General features: G+C 35.8%; 1 protein-coding gene across 1 annotated transcript in view; it reads right to left on the minus strand.

Moving 5' to 3' along the window:
* LOC136123412 (microtubule-associated protein 9-like) overlaps positions 1 to 17,874 on the minus strand; it is a 31,049-nt gene extending 13,175 nt beyond the window's left edge. Inside the window, 7 exon segments of the mRNA XM_065877609.1 lie at positions 23 to 258; positions 1,953 to 2,046; positions 9,306 to 9,535; positions 15,584 to 15,841; positions 15,844 to 15,894; positions 16,975 to 17,059; positions 17,800 to 17,874. Coding sequence (XP_065733681.1) covers positions 23 to 258; positions 1,953 to 2,046; positions 9,306 to 9,535; positions 15,584 to 15,841; positions 15,844 to 15,894; positions 16,975 to 17,059; positions 17,800 to 17,874 — 1,029 coding nt within the window.
* Between the last annotated feature and the right edge of the window lie 716 nt (positions 17,875 to 18,590).

The raw sequence follows: 18,590 nt of genomic DNA on the forward strand, positions 1-18,590 counted from the left end.
AGGTACAATTTTATATAAATACCTTTGCAGACTCAGTGCATAAGATACTCTGAAGTTGAAACAGTGGTGGATCATCAACTGTTAAGTTATCATTCATAATCAGTTCAGCTTTCTCCTTTTCTTCTTCAAGGTCATCAGCAGTCACTTGACTTTCCTTGGGTTTCTCAAGTGTAGTAACAAAGTCTATCAAAACTGAGCTCTCTTCATTTTCAACTGATTTCAAGGAATTATGGTTTTCAGTGCATTCTTCATTCTGATCTATTTTGTGACAGAGTAACAGAACTAAATCTCCCTTCTGAATTAATAAGGTGGATAACAGATTCATTTGCTTTTTGTTAAACGAAAACTGTCTATAATCTTTCTTGCAAAATAATAAATGGAGAAAACTATCATATTCAACTTGAATAAACTTTTTTCCCAAGTGAGCTACAAAAGAAAAAATGGCTACTAAATCTACTAAAGCATTTGACACACCTTAGAAAATGGAATAACAACCCTAAACCATAGACATGCCACAAGCCCTTGTTGGTGTATAAACCAAGTAAGTGAAATGGCAATATCTATTCTATTCAAAAGCCTGTGTTTCTTAGCTGGAGCAAGAGGCACAGATTTCTAAGATACTATAGTTACTAGCAATGCACTTATAATATTGTACAGGTGTAGAGAGAACCAAGAATCAATGCAGTTCTAGAAGAGGCCACCACACAGAGAATAAAGCCATCCTTTATAGAGTTTTACTCCCACTAAGATGCAGTGTTGCCTCTGATACCAAAAGGGCAGGAAAGGAAGGCCTAGTATTTACCCTCTCAGTGCTCAAGGGACAGGCTTAAGCTCTGGCATGGAGGATTCAGTTTTGCTTTTACAGAATTGCTTCTATTATTCTGATTCTACCACACTTTAGAATGTTCAACAGAAAATCAGTGCTTTCTGCGTTGATCACCAACTTTCAGTTCTACTAGGATCCACCTACTGGCCAACCTGTATCTTTACTGTCAAAGTCTTAATTACGAGGCTTTCATTCCAGCCATTTCTGGGGAACTCATTTTATATCTAGGTAAGCTAGATATAATATCACTTTATAATTCCAGTTATACATTCATATTTGGAGACTACTCATGATTCAAAGTATCATTAATGGATTCTTTAGAGCTGCTAATCAAAGTACTCAGTGAAAAGAACAAAGACTTTGGAGCAAAAGATTCAAATTATGGCTCCATCACTGACCTCGGGTATGTTTCCCAATATCTTTGCACTTCAGTTTTTCTCATCCGTAATATGACAAAAGTTATACTACATAGTAAGCACTTAATAAATATAAGTTATACATCCCAGTCTTAAAAACAGCTATGCCTTTAGCTCTCATTAAGTTATATGTCATAAGACTAAGGAAAGAAACAATGTTAACTACTCATACTCACTTTAACTACTCATAGCACTTACTATGTGCTAACGATGGTTCTGTTCTACATGCTTTACATGTATTAAAACTAATTTAATTCTTATAACCACCCTACTCTTATTAAGCCCATTTTAAAGAGCAACATACAGGGCCAGAAAGGTTAGTTACTTTCTCATGTAGTTGTACCTAGATTCAAATCCAGCTTAGTCTCACTCTAAAAGTTCACCTAACCATTATGCTGACTATTGCAGCAACGCCTACATAATAATAGCTCACATTTAGTGAATACTCTACTTGTGCCAGGAATTGAGTTAGTGGCTAAAATGCATAGTATCACTTAATTTTCACAACAGCCTTATGAGATTGGTCTTATTATAACTTGGGGGATTGAGGCATTGAGACATGAAGTTCTGCATCTACAGATTAAAACTCAGGCAAACACAAACATATATTGTTCCTATAACTGTGTAAAGTATTATTTCTTTTACAAATAGCATTCTAAGCAATACAGAGTTCATAAATAAAATAAGGTAGAATAATTTGATATAATCACCTGTGATGGAGGATTTTTCCCCAGATACTGGTGAAGAGGAATTTCCGAGACTTTCTTTAAGGGATGATGATGATAGACTTGTTAACCATGCATCCTATTTAAAGAAAATGTATTTACTAGTAAGTTTAGTTCTCAAGATTTGTGGGGGGGCAATAGGATTATTGAAACTACTTTATAACTCTGAAATCTGCTTTATTAGTTTTCTGCTAAACACCAAAAGTAAGTCAAAGGAGGTTATAATATGCTTTACTTTCAAGCCTTTATATCTTGATCATCAATAGGTCACTAAGAGTTATTCCAGTTCTTTAACTGAAACCTCTATGTTTTCAAAACTCCTACTGCTCTAAAATCAAATCTCAGAAATATTTAAGGTAAATATTTGACATGTTTTTCTCTAAGTATATATTTTCCTAGAAAGTATAAAGGAAATAGTAGGTAAAAACCCTTAGTTTCAAACAAATATTACTTGTTGACCAAATGAAAGCAATTTATAAAACCAAGCAGACAGTTACTTCCAAATATTTTAGATAAAAAACTACATAGATTTCATACACTTTAGTTTTCCTCAAAATTCCTATATCTGAATTAAAATAATTATTATATATGAAATGAAGTAATTATATTTGTGTGTATAAATTAAACATCTCTTTATAGAATAATACTCTAGTCTAAAGGTGATGATATTATAATGTAAGAAGTTTGATTTTGTTGCATAGACAATAAATTTTAATTTTCTTTCCCATAATATTTACAAAGAAAATTATATGTCAAAAGCAATAGAGAGAAACCATCTGGGCAGATGGCAGAAGGGCTCAAACACTGGAGTCTACCCTGAGAAGGGAAGATTTACCCAAGGAGACTTACAAGTTAGTAGCCTTTTTCCTGAGGAAATTCCCCCAACTGTGCAGCTTAGTAGAAGGCTGCAGCATTACTAAACTGGCTTGAGGGGTCAGAAGATAGAGTTTAGGACTAGAAGATCAGGCAATAAATTTGGAGAAGAGCTGCAGAAGGCATGAACCCCAATATCTGCATATAAATCCACCTCAAACACTTGCATCATCTATGCATGGCATGGGAAAGACCTCAGAGGGTCCTGTAAAATCACAGTAGCTAGAAAGTGAAATATCTAAGCAGAGATTTCAGTCAATGTCCATGGCAAGGGAGACAGAGCTGGGAATCTGTCTAGCCATAATATCTTTGTGCTAGAGCACATGTTCAGAGGAACATAACAGAATCCAGAATCTCTACAACATATCATTCATAATGCTCAGTAGTCAATCAAAATGTTAATAAGTAAAAAAAAAAATGGTGACACATACTCATGAAAACAAAAACAACAAAAGCAGTCTATAGTAACCAAGCCAGAGATGACCCAGATGTTGCAAGTAGCAAACAAGAACTTTAAAGTAGGGATTACAAATATGTTCAAGCACTTAGGAGGAGATATATACATAGTGGCTGAATAGATAGGGTATCTTATTATTAGATACAGAAAATACAAAAAATACCAATGGAAATTCTAGAGTTGAACACTACTAAAATTAAAAAAAAAAAATCACTGATAGACTTAACAGCAGATCAGAAAAAGGCAGTGAACTTGAAGGCAGAACAATACAACTTATTCAATCTAAAAAAACAAAGGGAAAAAAGATTAAAGAAACATGAAAGAAATTTAGAGATCAGTGAGACATATCAAAAATTTCAGTGCGCACGTAATTATAAACAAGAGGAAGGAAAATAAAACAGAAAAAAATTTTAACTTCCCATCTGCATGGAAAGTATCAGTTTACAAATCCTGAAATCTTGACAAAACACAAGCAGGATAAATATAAAGAAAACCACACCTAAGTACCTCATAGTCAAATTGTTGTAATTCAAAGAAAAAAGACTAAACCTTAAAAATAATTCTGAAAGCTGCCAGAAAAAAACAAAACATTGTATAATGAGGATAGCAAAATAAATTTTTGCTGATTTCATAACAGAAATAATAGAGGCCAGGAACAATGGAAACCTATAAAGAGCAGGGGATAGGAGAAGGAAACTGTCAGCCAAGAAGTGTATATTCAACTAAGCCATCCTTCAAAAATGAAGATAAAGTGAATATGTTTTACATAAGAAAAGACTGAGAGAATCGATCACTGGCAAACCAAGAAATGCAAAAATAAGTTCTTAAGATTGAAGGGAAATAACACTAGAAGGTAATCTGGATCTATAGGAAGAAATGAAGATCCCTAGAAATGGTATATATATCTAAGAAAACTATAAATGTTTATTCTTTTTTTCTTTTAGTTCTTTAAAAGTCTAAGACAGGGCTTCCCTGGTGGTGCAGTGGTTGAGAATCCACCTGCCAATGCAGGGGACACGGGTTCATGCCCCGGTCCGGGAAGATCCCACATGTCACAGAGCAGTTGGGCCCGTGAAACATGGCCACTTGAGCCTGTGCATCCGGAGCCTGTGCTCCGCAACGGGGGAGGCCACAACAGTGAGAGGCCCACGTACCACAAAAAAAATAAAATAAAATAAGAAAAAAGTTTAAAAGGCTCTTTAAAGAAACGTTATAACTCTGTGTTGTGGAAATTATATCATATGTATGAGTAATATACATGACATCAACAGCATGATGGATGAGGGAGTATATGGAACTATACTGTTACAAGGTTTCTATTTTAAATGTGAAACAATACAGTGTCAACTGTATTGTGATCATTTATAGATGCATTTTGTAATCCATAAGACAACTACTAAAAATATAACGCAAATAGGTATAGTCAAAAGGCAACAGAGAAAACTAATGGAAAACTAAAACCTATGTGATTAAAATAGGCAAGAAAGAACTTATAGAGGAACTTCAATTTTAAAAAAATAGATAAAATAAATAGAAAACAAACAGCAACAAATTGGCCCTAAGAGTACTTACATTAAATGTATATGGACTGGATTTCCCTGGTGGCGCATTGGTTAAGAATCCACCTGCCAATGCAGGGGACACGGGTTCAAGCCCAGGTCTGGGAAGATCCCACATGCCATGGAGCAACTAAGCCCGTGAGCCACAACTACTGAGCCTGTGCTCTAGAGCCCGTGAGCCACAATTGCTGAGCCTGAGAGCCACAACTACTGAAGCCTGTGCACCTAGAGCCCGTGCTCCACAACAAGAGAAGCCACCATGATGAGAAGCCCACACACCACAACAAAGGGTAGCCCCCCACTTGCCATAACTAGAGAAAGCCCGTGCAAGCAATGAAGACCCAATGCAGCCAAAAATAAAATAAATAAATTTATTTTAAAAAAGTATATGGACTAAACACTCATAAATGTAATAATGGATTCATAAGTAGATCGCAATTAAAAAGCAGATTGTCAGACTTGATAAAAAAGTAATACCAAACTGCTATTACAAGAGACATTTAAAGAAAAAGATTGTTTGAAAGGAAAATTATGGAAAAAGTTATGCCATACAAATACTGAAATGTTGAAATGTCAGGCAAAACAAACTGCAAGATATGAAGCATTACCAGAGATACAAAAATTTCATAAGGCTAAATAGGGTCAAGAACTAATAATGATGAATATGTGTCTAATTACAGAGTCATGGAATGCTGACAGAACAAAAAGGAAGTACATAGAAATTAACAAACATAATTGGAGATTTTAACACACTCTATTTAGTACATGGTAAATCAACTAGACAAAAATTCAGTAAGAAAGGAGAAGATCTGAATGACACTACCAACCATCTTGACCAAACTGAAATTACAGAACGTTATATCTAACACCTGCAGAACACACATTCTTTGTTAATACAAATGAAACCTTTCACAAGACACACTTAGTCTGGGCCATAAAAAAAAACCCAACAATTAAAAAAAAAATGTGAATTCATATAAGATATATTCTTTGATCATAATAAAATTAAATTATAAATTTATGCAAGAATATATCTAGAGAAGATCTAATATGTGGAAATAAAATCATTCACCATAAAATAACCATTTGGCCAAAAAAGAGATCACAAGGTAAATCAGAAAATGTATTTAAAGGAATGATAATAAAAATAAATGGCATCAAAAAAATTGAGTGCTGCTAATCAGGGCATTAGAGGAAAATTTACAGTTTTCAAAGGTTTTGACAGAAAGGATGAAAAGTTTAAAATGGATGGACACATTTTCTAACTTAAAGGTAAGCAAAGTAAACCCAAAGAAAATAAAAGAAAGAAATAATAAAGAGTGAAAATCAATGAAATTGGAAACAAACAACAGAGAAAGCTAACAAAGCCAACACTGGTTCTTTTAACAGAGTTAAAGTTTTAACAGAACTGAGCAATGTCTATCAAAATTTAACAAGAAAGACAGAAAACACAAACTACATATTAGAAATGAAAGATGGAATGTCATGATAATTTTACTGTCATCAAAAGGATAAGGGAGGGCTTCCCTGGTGGCGCCGTGGTTGAGAGTCCGCCTGCCGATGCAGGGGACACGGGTTCGTGCCCCCGTCCGGGAAGATCCCACGTGCTGTGGAGCGGCTGGGCCCGTGAGCCATGGCCGCTAGGCCTGCGCGTCTGGAGCCTGTGCTCCGCAATGGGAGAGGCCGCAACAGTGAGAGGCCCACGTACTGCAAAAACAAAAAAAAAAAACAAAAAAAAAACAACAACAAAAAAAAAAAAGGATAAGGGAATATCACAACCAACTTTATAAATTCAACATCTCAGATAAAGTGGATAAATTTCTAAATAGACACAAATTACTAAACTGATGAGAAAATCTGGATACCAAATATTTACGCCCCCCCCCCCCAAAAAAATCAAACTTAGTGTCAAAGACCTCTCCACAAAGAAAATTCTAGGCCCAGATAATTTCGCTGGTGAATTCTCTCAATTAAGGGGAAAATGATACTAAACTTTTGGTTTCATACCAAACAAACTTTTAGAAAATAAAGGAGGAAGAGACATTCCCCAATTTATATGATACTCACACCTGATAACAACATTATAAGGAAAAAATTATAGTCAACTTCCATAAATATTGATGTAGAAGTCTTAACAAAATATTAAAAAATCAAATCCCACACAAAAATAGTCTACTATGATGGACTAGATTTTATCCCAGGAATAATGAGTTAATTTAACATATAAACATAGATATATATCATCATACAAACACACACACACACACACACACACACACACACACGCACACACAAATGAAAGGTGGGAAGTGAGGTTGTAGCGAGAAAGAAAATGTCATCCTTTCGATACCCAGCTGTGACATTTGCAGGAAGGTAAGGCAATAGGGAGAGAAGTGCAGTGTCATGTGAAAGCTTATACAAAGTTAAAGAGGCTTCAGCATTGTTGAATGGGGATGAAAATAGACTCTTCCGGAGCCAAAGATTATAGACATAGGAGAGAGAAGGGTTGGACAAAAAATAAATGGGAAATCCCTGAAAATGTGGGCTTAAAGAACATTCAGAGCATGGTCAGGAAAATTTTATAATGAGGAATAAGGAAAATTTAGACTATTAAAAACAGAAGTATCTAATATACCCAACAAAGATAATAGCTCTACAATATGGGCTATGTTATAGTCATTAAGGTGAACATAGTCTCAAGATCACCCAGCAACATGGAAACATGTCATGACCTAATGTTAAGAGATTAAACCAAAAAGCATGATACAAAACACTGTGAATGTTAAGATGACAAATATTATAAAAACAAGTATAGAAAAACAGCCCAAAAGTGGAGTAAGAATAATGAATATAGTTGTCATTAGGTGATGGGATTATGGGTAGATATTTTTCAATTAAATTTTCTGTCATAATATAATGTTACTTTAAAAAGTTTAGGAATACTTTTTTCTTTAATCAAGGGATATAGAATACATCACAAAGAGCAATTAAAGTTAGGTATCACTACCAGTTTGAATAGTGTTCCCTCAAAATTCATGTCTACCCCAAATCTCCGAATGTGATCTTATTTGAAAATAAGGTGTTTGCAGATGGAATTAGTTAAGATGAGAATCTACTGGAGTAGGGCAGACCCTAATCAAATGACTGGTGTCTTGTTTTAGACAAAAGTGAGGGAAGACACAGAGACCCAGGGAAGAAGACCATGGGTTGATGGAGGCAAGGACTGGAGTGATGCAGCTACAAGCCAAGGACCACCAAAGATTTCTGACAACCACCAGAAACTGGAAGAAGCAAAGAAGGATTCTTCCCTAGAGCCTTCAGAGGGAACATAGCCCTGTTCACACCCTGATATTGGATTTCTGACCACCAGAACTGAGAGAACTTCTGTTGTTTTAAGTCATCTAGTTTGTGGCCATTTGTTACAGCAGCTACAGTGAACTAACACAATATCCACTTGACCAGATGATTTTATTAAACATAAAATAATTGTTTGGTTTTGATAACACCCTCTCTTCACCTGATTTTCAGAACAAATTAGGACATAGCACACTGAGGTCAGGCAGACTTATATCAAATTGCCAGCTTTTCTGGTAAAGCTAACCTACAGGATAAGAGTGGAATCAGAGCCTACTGTGCTCATACTTCTGACCTGAATTGGAGAGATTCTTCTGTTTAGTTGTGATACAAAGGACTTCCTCTGTCTGCCTTTGTACCACCTCCCAGGGAGCAGATCTTTTCTCACATCAGTAACACAGAGGAGTCAGGAGAAGAAGAAAGAAGCTTAGCCAGTACTGTTTAGTTCCTTTTCTCTGATCTGCTCAAGCAGATTGTGGAGGAGGAATGTTCTTCCCATACTTATCCCTTCTGAAATGTGAGGTGGAACTTCTCTAACCATAGTGAAATGTAAACACAGGCGGTCAAGTGTTCTTCCCTAATAACAATACACAGTAAACTCCTGATGAAGTCCTGAAGGATCACATCTACATCCCTTCTGTTATATCCCAAAAAATATAGGACTGTGCTGTGAACATTCAGTACACATTTGTTGAGTGATTAAAACCAAATGAATAAAATGACACTGGCCATAAATTATACAATTCAAAGATATGTAAATAAAAACTCTTGCAATTAAAGTGTTGCATAGATTCAAAAAGGCAAGTTTTTTTCACATTTTACTTTCTCTGAAATTGGATGCATTGTATGTTACAGTTTAGCAGTTTTCTTCTTTCTTAGCAGTACATAAAATAATGCTGTCTTTTTGCTATATCTTACAATTGAGTTTTAGATCCAATAAAATATATTTTTATTGGACTTAAAATTATTTCCTTATCAATTGCTGAAGAAATCATGTAACACACACACACATGCACTCTCACACACAAATATTCTTTCTCTCATAATCAGATGCAAAAACCTGAATTAGAAACACAGTTTAGCAGTAGTGCTAACCTCAGGGTCAAGGTTTTCAGAGAATGCATTTTTCTCAGCTTCTGGTTGTCTGCCATTCAGCCTTGGGAGGAATGAAGGTGCAGAATATGCCTCTAATTCTTCATGGAGGGCAGTGTCTTTGTCTTCTCCTAGCCTGTCTTTCTCCTCCTTGTGGCTGTGCTTTTTCAACATGCTCCTTGGCCGAGGTGAAGGCTTCAAGTGGTTGTCTGCTTCAAGGCTGCTGTTATTTTCTGCAGAAAAATACAATGTTTTAATGCATTAAATACAATTTAATACACTAAAAAATACATTTTTTAAATGACCATGGCTTCTCCTACACCGCAGGTGCCACCACACTTCCCTCCTGTGCCCAAGCACCTTGGCTTTCTATCCTGGAGAGTCTAGAAGAAGCCCACACCCTTCTCTACACAGAACTCCAGAAAGTATAAGTAGGCGATAGTTCATAATCAAATAATTTTTTTTTAATGGCTGCCATCCTGGAAGTAACTAGTACACTTCACTTTTGTGAGTAAACTCATCAACTCTCATAGTATTAAAAAAAATTTTTTTTAACAAACAAAACCAAACTGCTTCAGTTTCAGCCTTAAAAAATGAGGCAGTTCATCCATCAAAACCTTTATTGAGTATCTGCTGCCAGGCCCCATACACATCACTCACATTAATGGACCGCAGAATCAAGACACTGGCAATGGCCCTGTCCAAGGATTTTAGAGGTTGGGAAAGAAGACGATTCTAAACAAATAAAATTATAAGACAAAGGTAAGTGCTGTTACAAGTATAAAGATGATGTCAGTACAGGGAGTAGAAAAGCCAAATGTCCCTGGAAGGAGGAACAGACAACTGGATAACTTGTGAGCTGCTGTTCTCTGAGTCCATAAAACCTCTCCAGCAGTTATTAAAATTTCTCAGTTACTATTTCATCACTTCTAAGTTTAAAACAACAATCTAATGCTGGATACTTCCAGCCCTCAAAACATGATAAGAAACATTTTCCATGAACTTTTCCCTAAATTTTACCTGTTATACATATCCATCTCTCCATTGTTCTACCAATGTATTCTTCTGATGAAACTTCAAAACTGAACTAATTAATACCTTTATCCTTTTTATCTATAAGTCGAGTTATAAATCCTGCTAGAAGATTCTACAACCATAGGTAATTGGAACCACTATAAATGTTTCATTACCAATTTTAGGTATGTCCTAAACTCTGGTCAAATGTCCAATCCAAAATCCAAGAGTCATCTTAGATTCCTCCCTCAAAATCCAAAGAATCACAATACCCTACCCATTCTACTTGCTAAATTTCTCTCTCATTTATCCCACTTTCTACATCCCCACTCTCAGTTCCTCATCCATTTTTGCCTAGATTACTGCCTCAGTGATATTTATAAAACACAAGTCAGATCACATCACTCCTCTCCACAAAATTTTTCAATGGCTCCCCATCAGCCAGTCTTACAGAATAAAAAGCTCATTGCCTCTGAACAATATAAAATGTTTCATGGTTTTGTCTCTGGCTACCTGTGCTGCCTCATCACTGACACACCCACTTAGTAATCTGTCCTGAAATGCTGGGCTCACTGTCCTTCTGCAGCTGTGCCACATGCCTCCTGCCACCAGAGCTTGCCACCCAAGCTCTCCCGCTGCCTAGGATGTCCACTTCCTGTTTCTCCTCCTGAAAAGTGCTTGCCTGTCTTTGGAATCTCAGTTTAAGCAGAATATTGTATAATGCCTGGTTTTGAGTCATTTTTTTTATTGTGGTAATAACACTTAATAGGAGATCCACCCTCTTAACAAATTTTCAAGTGCATATTACAGTATTATTAACTAAAGGCACAATGCCAAAAGGCAGAGCTCTAAAACTTATTCATCTTGCATAACTGAAACTTTACATCTGTTGACTAGCAACTCCCATTTCTCTCTCCCTCCAGCCCCTCATAACCACCATTCTACCCACTCTCTGTATGGGGTTGCCTATTTCAGATATTTCATATTTGAATCTTGTTCTGACACTTATTAGCATTGTAAACTTACACGAATCAGATAACCGTCACACACCCCAGTTTTCCTATAGGTAGAATTAGCTAAGATTTGCTAAAGTTCTCATGGGACTTGAGTAAGATAATACATACAAAGCACACAACACAGTGCCTGACACATGGGAAGTGCTCAATGAATATCAATGATTGTATAGACATTTCCTGTTCTGGTTTCTCCACCACTCCTGTTTTCTTTTTGGGTATCCTCTCCTCCTTTCTACCCATGTGATTCTGTGGGTTAATAAATATCTCCTCCATACCTCAGTGAGAATGATGGGCATGTGATGTAGCCCTCTCCTTCCTGTGCAGCTTATCACAGAAACTTCATTTCCCCTGACCACAGCAGGCAGTCAGGAGGTCAGGATTTTTCTACTTGGAGTTGGTGGATATGCCTTTAAGGCCATGGAGCTGGAAGGATGTGATTTAGAGACTACTAGTGGCATTCTCTGCTGCCAAGTGAAGGGCTGTCTGAGACAAAGAAACCAAATGACAGAAAAATGGACCAAGGGATGGAATTAATGGGGCAGTGACAGTGCAGGAGGAGAGAATGAGAGGGTCAGGGAGGGAGGACAAAAATAAAAAGAGAGAATCCTGATGATATAGAAATACCGATTCTCTACACTTAATCACACCTAAAGCAAGGACTTCTGACATCCATGCTCAACACAGGGATAAACTCTTTCCACTGATGTTTGAATTGGGTCATTTGCATCTGAGAGTCCTGACTACAGGTATTATTATTTGTCAGTTATAGCTATTGACACCAGCTCCTCTAGGAAGCCTTCCCTGATGCCCTCAGGTAAATTTAGATGCCCACTTTCCTGTGTTCTTACTATACCTTTTATATACCTTCCCACCAAATTGTAAAGTCTTTGCTATGGTCTGAATGTTTGTGTCTCCACCCAATTCTTATGTTGAACTCTTAACCCCAAAAGTGACGTATTAGGAGGTGAGGCCTTTGGAAGGTGATTAAGTCATGAGGGTAAAATCTTCATGAATGGGATTAATGCCCTTAAAATAATGCTCTACAAAGTTCCTTTGCCCTTTGCACCACATAAAGATACAACGAGAAGCCTGCAACCCGGAAGAGGGCCCTATCCAACCATGTGAGCCCTGTGATTTCAGACTTCCAGCCTCCAGAACTGTAAGAAATAGGTTTCTGTTGGTGATAATATACCCAGTCTGTGGTATTCAGTTACAGCAGCCCGAACGGACTAAGACAGTATTGGAGGATTGGTACTAGGTCTTTGCAATGCCACAGTGATAGCTACTATCACAGTGCTTGTAACAGTGAAACATATCATACCCACAATAAATATGTGGGATAAATAAAATGATCTGCTTATGAACAAATGCTGAATAATAAAATGAATAGTAAAAGCATTTATAGAGTACTTAATTTATGCCAAGATTGCTCTAAGCACTTCAAATACATGAACTCAATTTAACTGCCTCAAACCCCTAGTGGGGGTTCAAATATTGTCTCCATTTTACAGGTAAATAAAATGAGGAACAAAGAGGTCATGTGCCCATAGTCATAAACTCTAGTTTGTGGGATTAAAGCAGGAGCACCCAGACTCCAATGCTAATGTAGTCAAGGTTCTCCTGCTTTAAAGTTAAAATAAAAACAGCATAACCTGTAAAAATTACTTTCTACAATCACTACCAATGTGACCACTACCTGATAAAAGTGAAAGAGTTTGATTATTGTACTAGTTACAGCAGACAAGCAAGAACAAGGGAAACTTTCAGGTTCTAATATTTTTATAAAGCATTAAGTGATACTCAGCAATATCTCACCACATTAAAAATATTAAGTTCTAAACTCTGTAAGAAAAAAAAGTCTAAAAATTTAGAGAAGAATAAAGCTAAGCTCATTAACCACTTTCCTTCTTTAATGAATGAATTATACATTTAAACATTCAAATACTTAATTAATTCTACATGCCAGGCACTAACCAGCAGCCTCAAGTATTTTCTTCAACTTGAATAACCTAGGAATAATGATTTTAATATATTTTATACCAAAATTCCACTTCCAGAAGCATCATCAAGTTTTCAGAAAGAAAAAAAAAATACATCTATACATTATCAAAATGTTTTATTTTACAATCAAATGTAAATGATTACTTGTTTTGGTAATTTTTTTATCCTACATATACTGAATTGCAAATGGTTAATGATTGTTTAAAACTACAGTATTGCACATTTAGAATCCTGAGCTATCTTGTGGTCAAAATACAGTATTTCTCTAGTTATTTTAATTTGTCACAGGTTTTAAAAAAGATATTAAATGGGTGGATTATTGCTGATTATCTACCATAAAGTTCTAATTATATACTTCTATCTATATCAGACTAATTTTTAGCTTCTATAATATGCTCACATTTTCTTATTAACCTAATGAAAAGCTTTTTAGAATCAGGACAAATAGGATAAACGTAATCCATAAAAATAGGTTTTTAAACTCAACTAAGACTAGGAAACACTGCATATTCTTTCCTGAAGATTCACCGTGCATATGTCTTTATTAACAGTTCCAAGAAGTTCATAAAGAAATTGGTTTAAAATTCCTATAACTCTGTTTTCCCCTCAATACCAATGAACAAACTGTGGAACATACTTTGGGAAATGGTGATATAATGGATTATTCACTCTTTGATTACATTTCCCTTCTCTCCATTTTTGATTTTACTCAGTACACTGGGAAGGTACATTTTAGCAAGTTAATTGTGTTCCATTAGGCCTTGTGCTTACACTTTTGTAGAATTTTATAGTTTGAGACATACTTCAGTAGATTCTTAAAACAATTCTGTAGGAAAGGAGAGCAGGTTTCCTCCCCCTCCTCATGAAGACAGTGAGGCTTACCCTACGGCTGAGGTCACACATAATTAACTTGCAGTAGCTTTTCCCCTAGTATCCCTGCTTGCTTGTATCTTCTCCTCATTTGAAAGTGGATGGAATTGTGGGGGTGGAAAAAGGAGTGTCTGAAATATAGCTTTGCCTAAGGTTACCAGTGCTATTATGTAAAGTATGAAATACTTACCAGTACCATATTTAATGATGATATGAAGGAAAGAGGTTTTTGTGAAGGTTAGCATCAACTACTATTTTTTCTATAGAACATAAAAAGACTGGAAGACTCCAAATCCTTAAACTTCTATGCCCTTGTTTCTGCGTGACAGCCCAGGGGATGTCACAGCAGTTGGTGCCTGCTTCACTCCATCTCTGCTGCACTATGCACAGAGCTCAGTAGAACTGTGAAGAAACTACTGTAATCACACCAGGAACATCCCCACAGAAAATTGAGTTTTAGTGGATTTTCCTGAGGAACAGAGAAACCAAATGGAGATTCTCTTTTCTTAAGGAAAATCTGGAGGCTTAAACAATGACAACAACAACACCTACCCCCACCACCCCCTTCAAATATACAAATGCCAAACAAATATTCTGGCAAATGGCTGTATGGAAATGATTATTGTTTTAAGGACTAGCCTCAATGCTGCTATAACCCTGATGTCTGGAGTGTGAAATGGATTAGAAAGGATTCCATTGTAGTTCCACTGCTAAAAACAAAATTGGAGCTCACAGGCCTAAGCAAGGTTGGACCCAGGAGCTTTGGAGCCACAGCTGTGGATGACTGAAGGTACTTTGGCCAGCTATCAGGCACTAGCAGAGATATAAAACTGAACGTACAACTGGACATCAGAATTATGGTTTTTCTCTATGGTTCTATTATTTTTATTTATATCTGTAAACTTGAAAGGTTAAGTCTGATTTTTTTTTCTTAAATATCTACTAGCCACCATATGCAGTGGTTAAGAATCCGCCTGCCAATGTGGGGGACACGGGTTTGATCCCTGGTCTGGGAAGATCCCACATGCCACGGAGCAACTAAGCCCATGCACCACAACTACTGAGCCTGTGCTCTAAAGCCCGTGAGCCACAGCTACTGAACCTATGCAGCACAGCTACTGAAGCCCGCACGCCTAGAGCCCATGTTCCAAAACAAGAGAAGCCACTGCAATGAGAAGCCTGTGCACTGCAACGAAGAGTAGCCCCTGCTCTCCACAACTAGAGAAAGCCTGTGAGCGGCAACGAAGACCCAACGCAGCCAAATATAAATAATAAATAAATAAATAATTTAAAAAATCTATTAGCTACCATATAAAGTATTTTGTGATTATCTTAAAATAAATTTTCAAGAAATGCAATTACAGTAACCTAACAAATTACCTGAAGATACGCTTTTGATTGGAAGAATTCTAGGTTTCGTTTCCATTTTAATTTTCTCTTTTTCAACTTCCTGTTGTTTATTTTGAGATTCAGATAAGGGATTTACAATCATGCCTTTACGACCATCAGGTGCCATCTCATCATTTTTGATAGAGACTACTGGCTCATCTTTCCTCACATCATTGATTGATTTCTTGGTTTTCAAAAAAGACAGTTTTGGAGAATTCTTTTCTTCATCATCTGATATATGATAATCTTTTTCTTAAATGAATTTTCATCTACTGAGGTGTCAGAAAAATCACCTAAGGAAACTGAAAAATAGAAGAGAAAAAATATTTTCAATAGCGTATTTTAAAGTTTTAAAGATTACATCAATCAAAAAGATTACCTTAAAGACTGGAAATGAATTTACAACTGTGAATAGATTTGCAGCCCTAAAAAACAGCGAACTTTGGCAGGTTTTATTGGCATTAGTAAAATAAAAATTTCAGTTTCATTAATTTATTCAAAACATACTTATCGAGTATGAATAGTCTGTCAAGCCAAGCACTGTGCTTGCTCTGAGAAAACTCCTTCAAAATTTCTTCAAAGTAATAATCAGCCAGGGACATTTAAATTAGATTTTGGACTGTAAAGCTTTTCTTTTGTTTTTCAAAAACTTCATAAAATCAACAATATTTGTAAATGGAAGAATTTGCTAATAATGTTTTTTCATAAAAATTTTGGAAATGCAATTCCATCCATATCACAGTATTAGATTTTACTATGAGAAGAATAATAAAGAATGCTTAACCGAACTATAAAGCAATGATTTAACTATTGTTCTGATTACTTTTACAGAGAACATTGAGAGTTATTCACTGAAAGTATAAAACACTGAATTTCAAGTTTAGAATTTTGTATGTTTATCCTGAAATGTAAAATATTAATATTTTACATAATCAAAAGAAACCAAATTAACCATACAGTACTGATATACTGGGTTTTTTAAACTGATTCCCTTTCATAGCCAAAAAACCCTTGATTTATAAAAAGCATTATAAAAGTGATCCTAACGTGCACAAAGTTTAGTTCTATGGGCCCTAGTTATTACCTCATAGGGTTGACCTTAAAGATGAACTCGTTATCTACAATATGGTTTACCACAAACAAGCAAATCTGCTGTCAGTTAAATTTTATTTTCATACACACATTCAGAAAAAAACCAAGGACAATCATACAACTTCTTTAAAATTAAGAGTGGCTTTTTATTCATTAAAAAGTTGGATATCTAAAACCTGTGAATTCATAGGTATTATTTTAACATAGTGATTTTTTTGCAGGGTTGGGCTAAACCTAACTAAAGAAGCAAAAATAAGAGAAGTGGTTTACTTTCCCATGTTCTCACATACCAGTCTCATCACTGTCAAAGTCATCTGAGTATTTAGAACTTCTTTGTCTGGCTGAGCGAGCTGTAATTGCTTTTATTAGTTCATCCTGAAATGAGATAATTGAAATCAATTTCTATCCAAATGTGGAGGTCTCATATATTGAATTAATTCTTTAAACAAATAATGCTTGATTAATAACTGCCTTAAAACTTAGGTTTCATTCATTTAACAGATATTCACTGAAAGCCTACCTTATGCCATGCACCCAACCCATAAGACTCAATGCAGAACAACACAGACAATTCCTTTCCTCATGGAGCTTTGGGTTAAATTAAAGAAGACAGACAACACCAAGCAAATGAATTGAAGGACTCAACTTAGGGTTCATTATAAATTGGCATTATGGAAGAAACTGGTATTCTTTATGATCTTTTGTTTCAGCATATTGCTGTTAACAGATGTAATCAATACTGCAAATTTAGAGGCTGAGTTCAAAATTGTAGTGACTGGACAGAGAAAGCCTAAATGTTATAATGTTACACCAGGGGGGAAAAAACATTTTTTATATGAAAATGGCAATTAGAAGCTGCTATTCAACTTTTAAAAGCTAATTTAACTTTTAATATACTAAGAACCTAGTATTGAGTTTAGTTTGGTAGTCTTAAAGCCACACAGAAGAGTTGGTAATACTGGAGCCCAAATACAATCATCTGAAAAATTTCAAAAGAAACATAGATTTACTCCAGCTTTACACAGGACTGTTGTATTGAATAGAAGCACTTTCAAGTCCAATATTCCCAATACAGTGTTTACCTTTTAAAATTATTCAAAATAAAAATACTTTACCTGGAAAGTAGTTCTTTTGGTGACTTCTGGACTCTTTGTATATGCCAAAGTTGTGCTAAAAACTTCATCAGACATAGTGTTTATTTTAATTCTCTAATTTTATAAAATGGCTAACAAATGATAGGGATAATTCAACCTCTGATGGTGGCTGAAATATATAAAAAACAAATCAGACTTTTTTGCATGCTTGAGAATTTCCATTACTACACTTAGTACTCCCTCCCTGCCCCCGAAGCCAAACAAAAACCAGAAAAGCATCATATGAACATTGAGCTATATCTTCACTTTTAAGTAGCAGAGTAATAAACAGAGTTTTTGTAAAGAAAAAGCAAATTCTACTATCAAACTTGTTTTCAGAAAAATAAAATTCAAACTGAAGTTATCCAAAAATATTTCTACAATTACGTTATTATCCTAAATAAGTTTTACAATTATTGCACTCATTTAAATGAGTGCAATAGGTTGTTGCCAATCAAAATAGAAACTTTTTCACCTCTCTTCCATTCAAAAAGTATAATATAGCCTACAAAACAGCCATACTTATTTAAAAGGCTACCAAGAAGACGATTGTCAGCATAAAGTACAGCAACGTTCCCCAACCTTTTTGGCACCAGGGCCCAGTTTCGTGGAAGACAATTTTTCCACAGATGGTGGGTGGGGGAAATTGTTCAGGCGGTAATGCAAGCGATGGGGAGCGATGGGGGGCAACAGATGAAGCTTCGCTCACTCGCCCGCCGTTCACCCACTGCTGTGCGGTCCGGTTCCTGGTTCCTAACAGGGGTCTGCGGCCT

This window comes from Phocoena phocoena, chromosome 5 (assembly GCF_963924675.1).
Source record: "Phocoena phocoena chromosome 5, mPhoPho1.1, whole genome shotgun sequence".
In the NCBI taxonomy this organism is placed as follows: domain Eukaryota; kingdom Metazoa; phylum Chordata; class Mammalia; order Artiodactyla; family Phocoenidae; genus Phocoena; species Phocoena phocoena.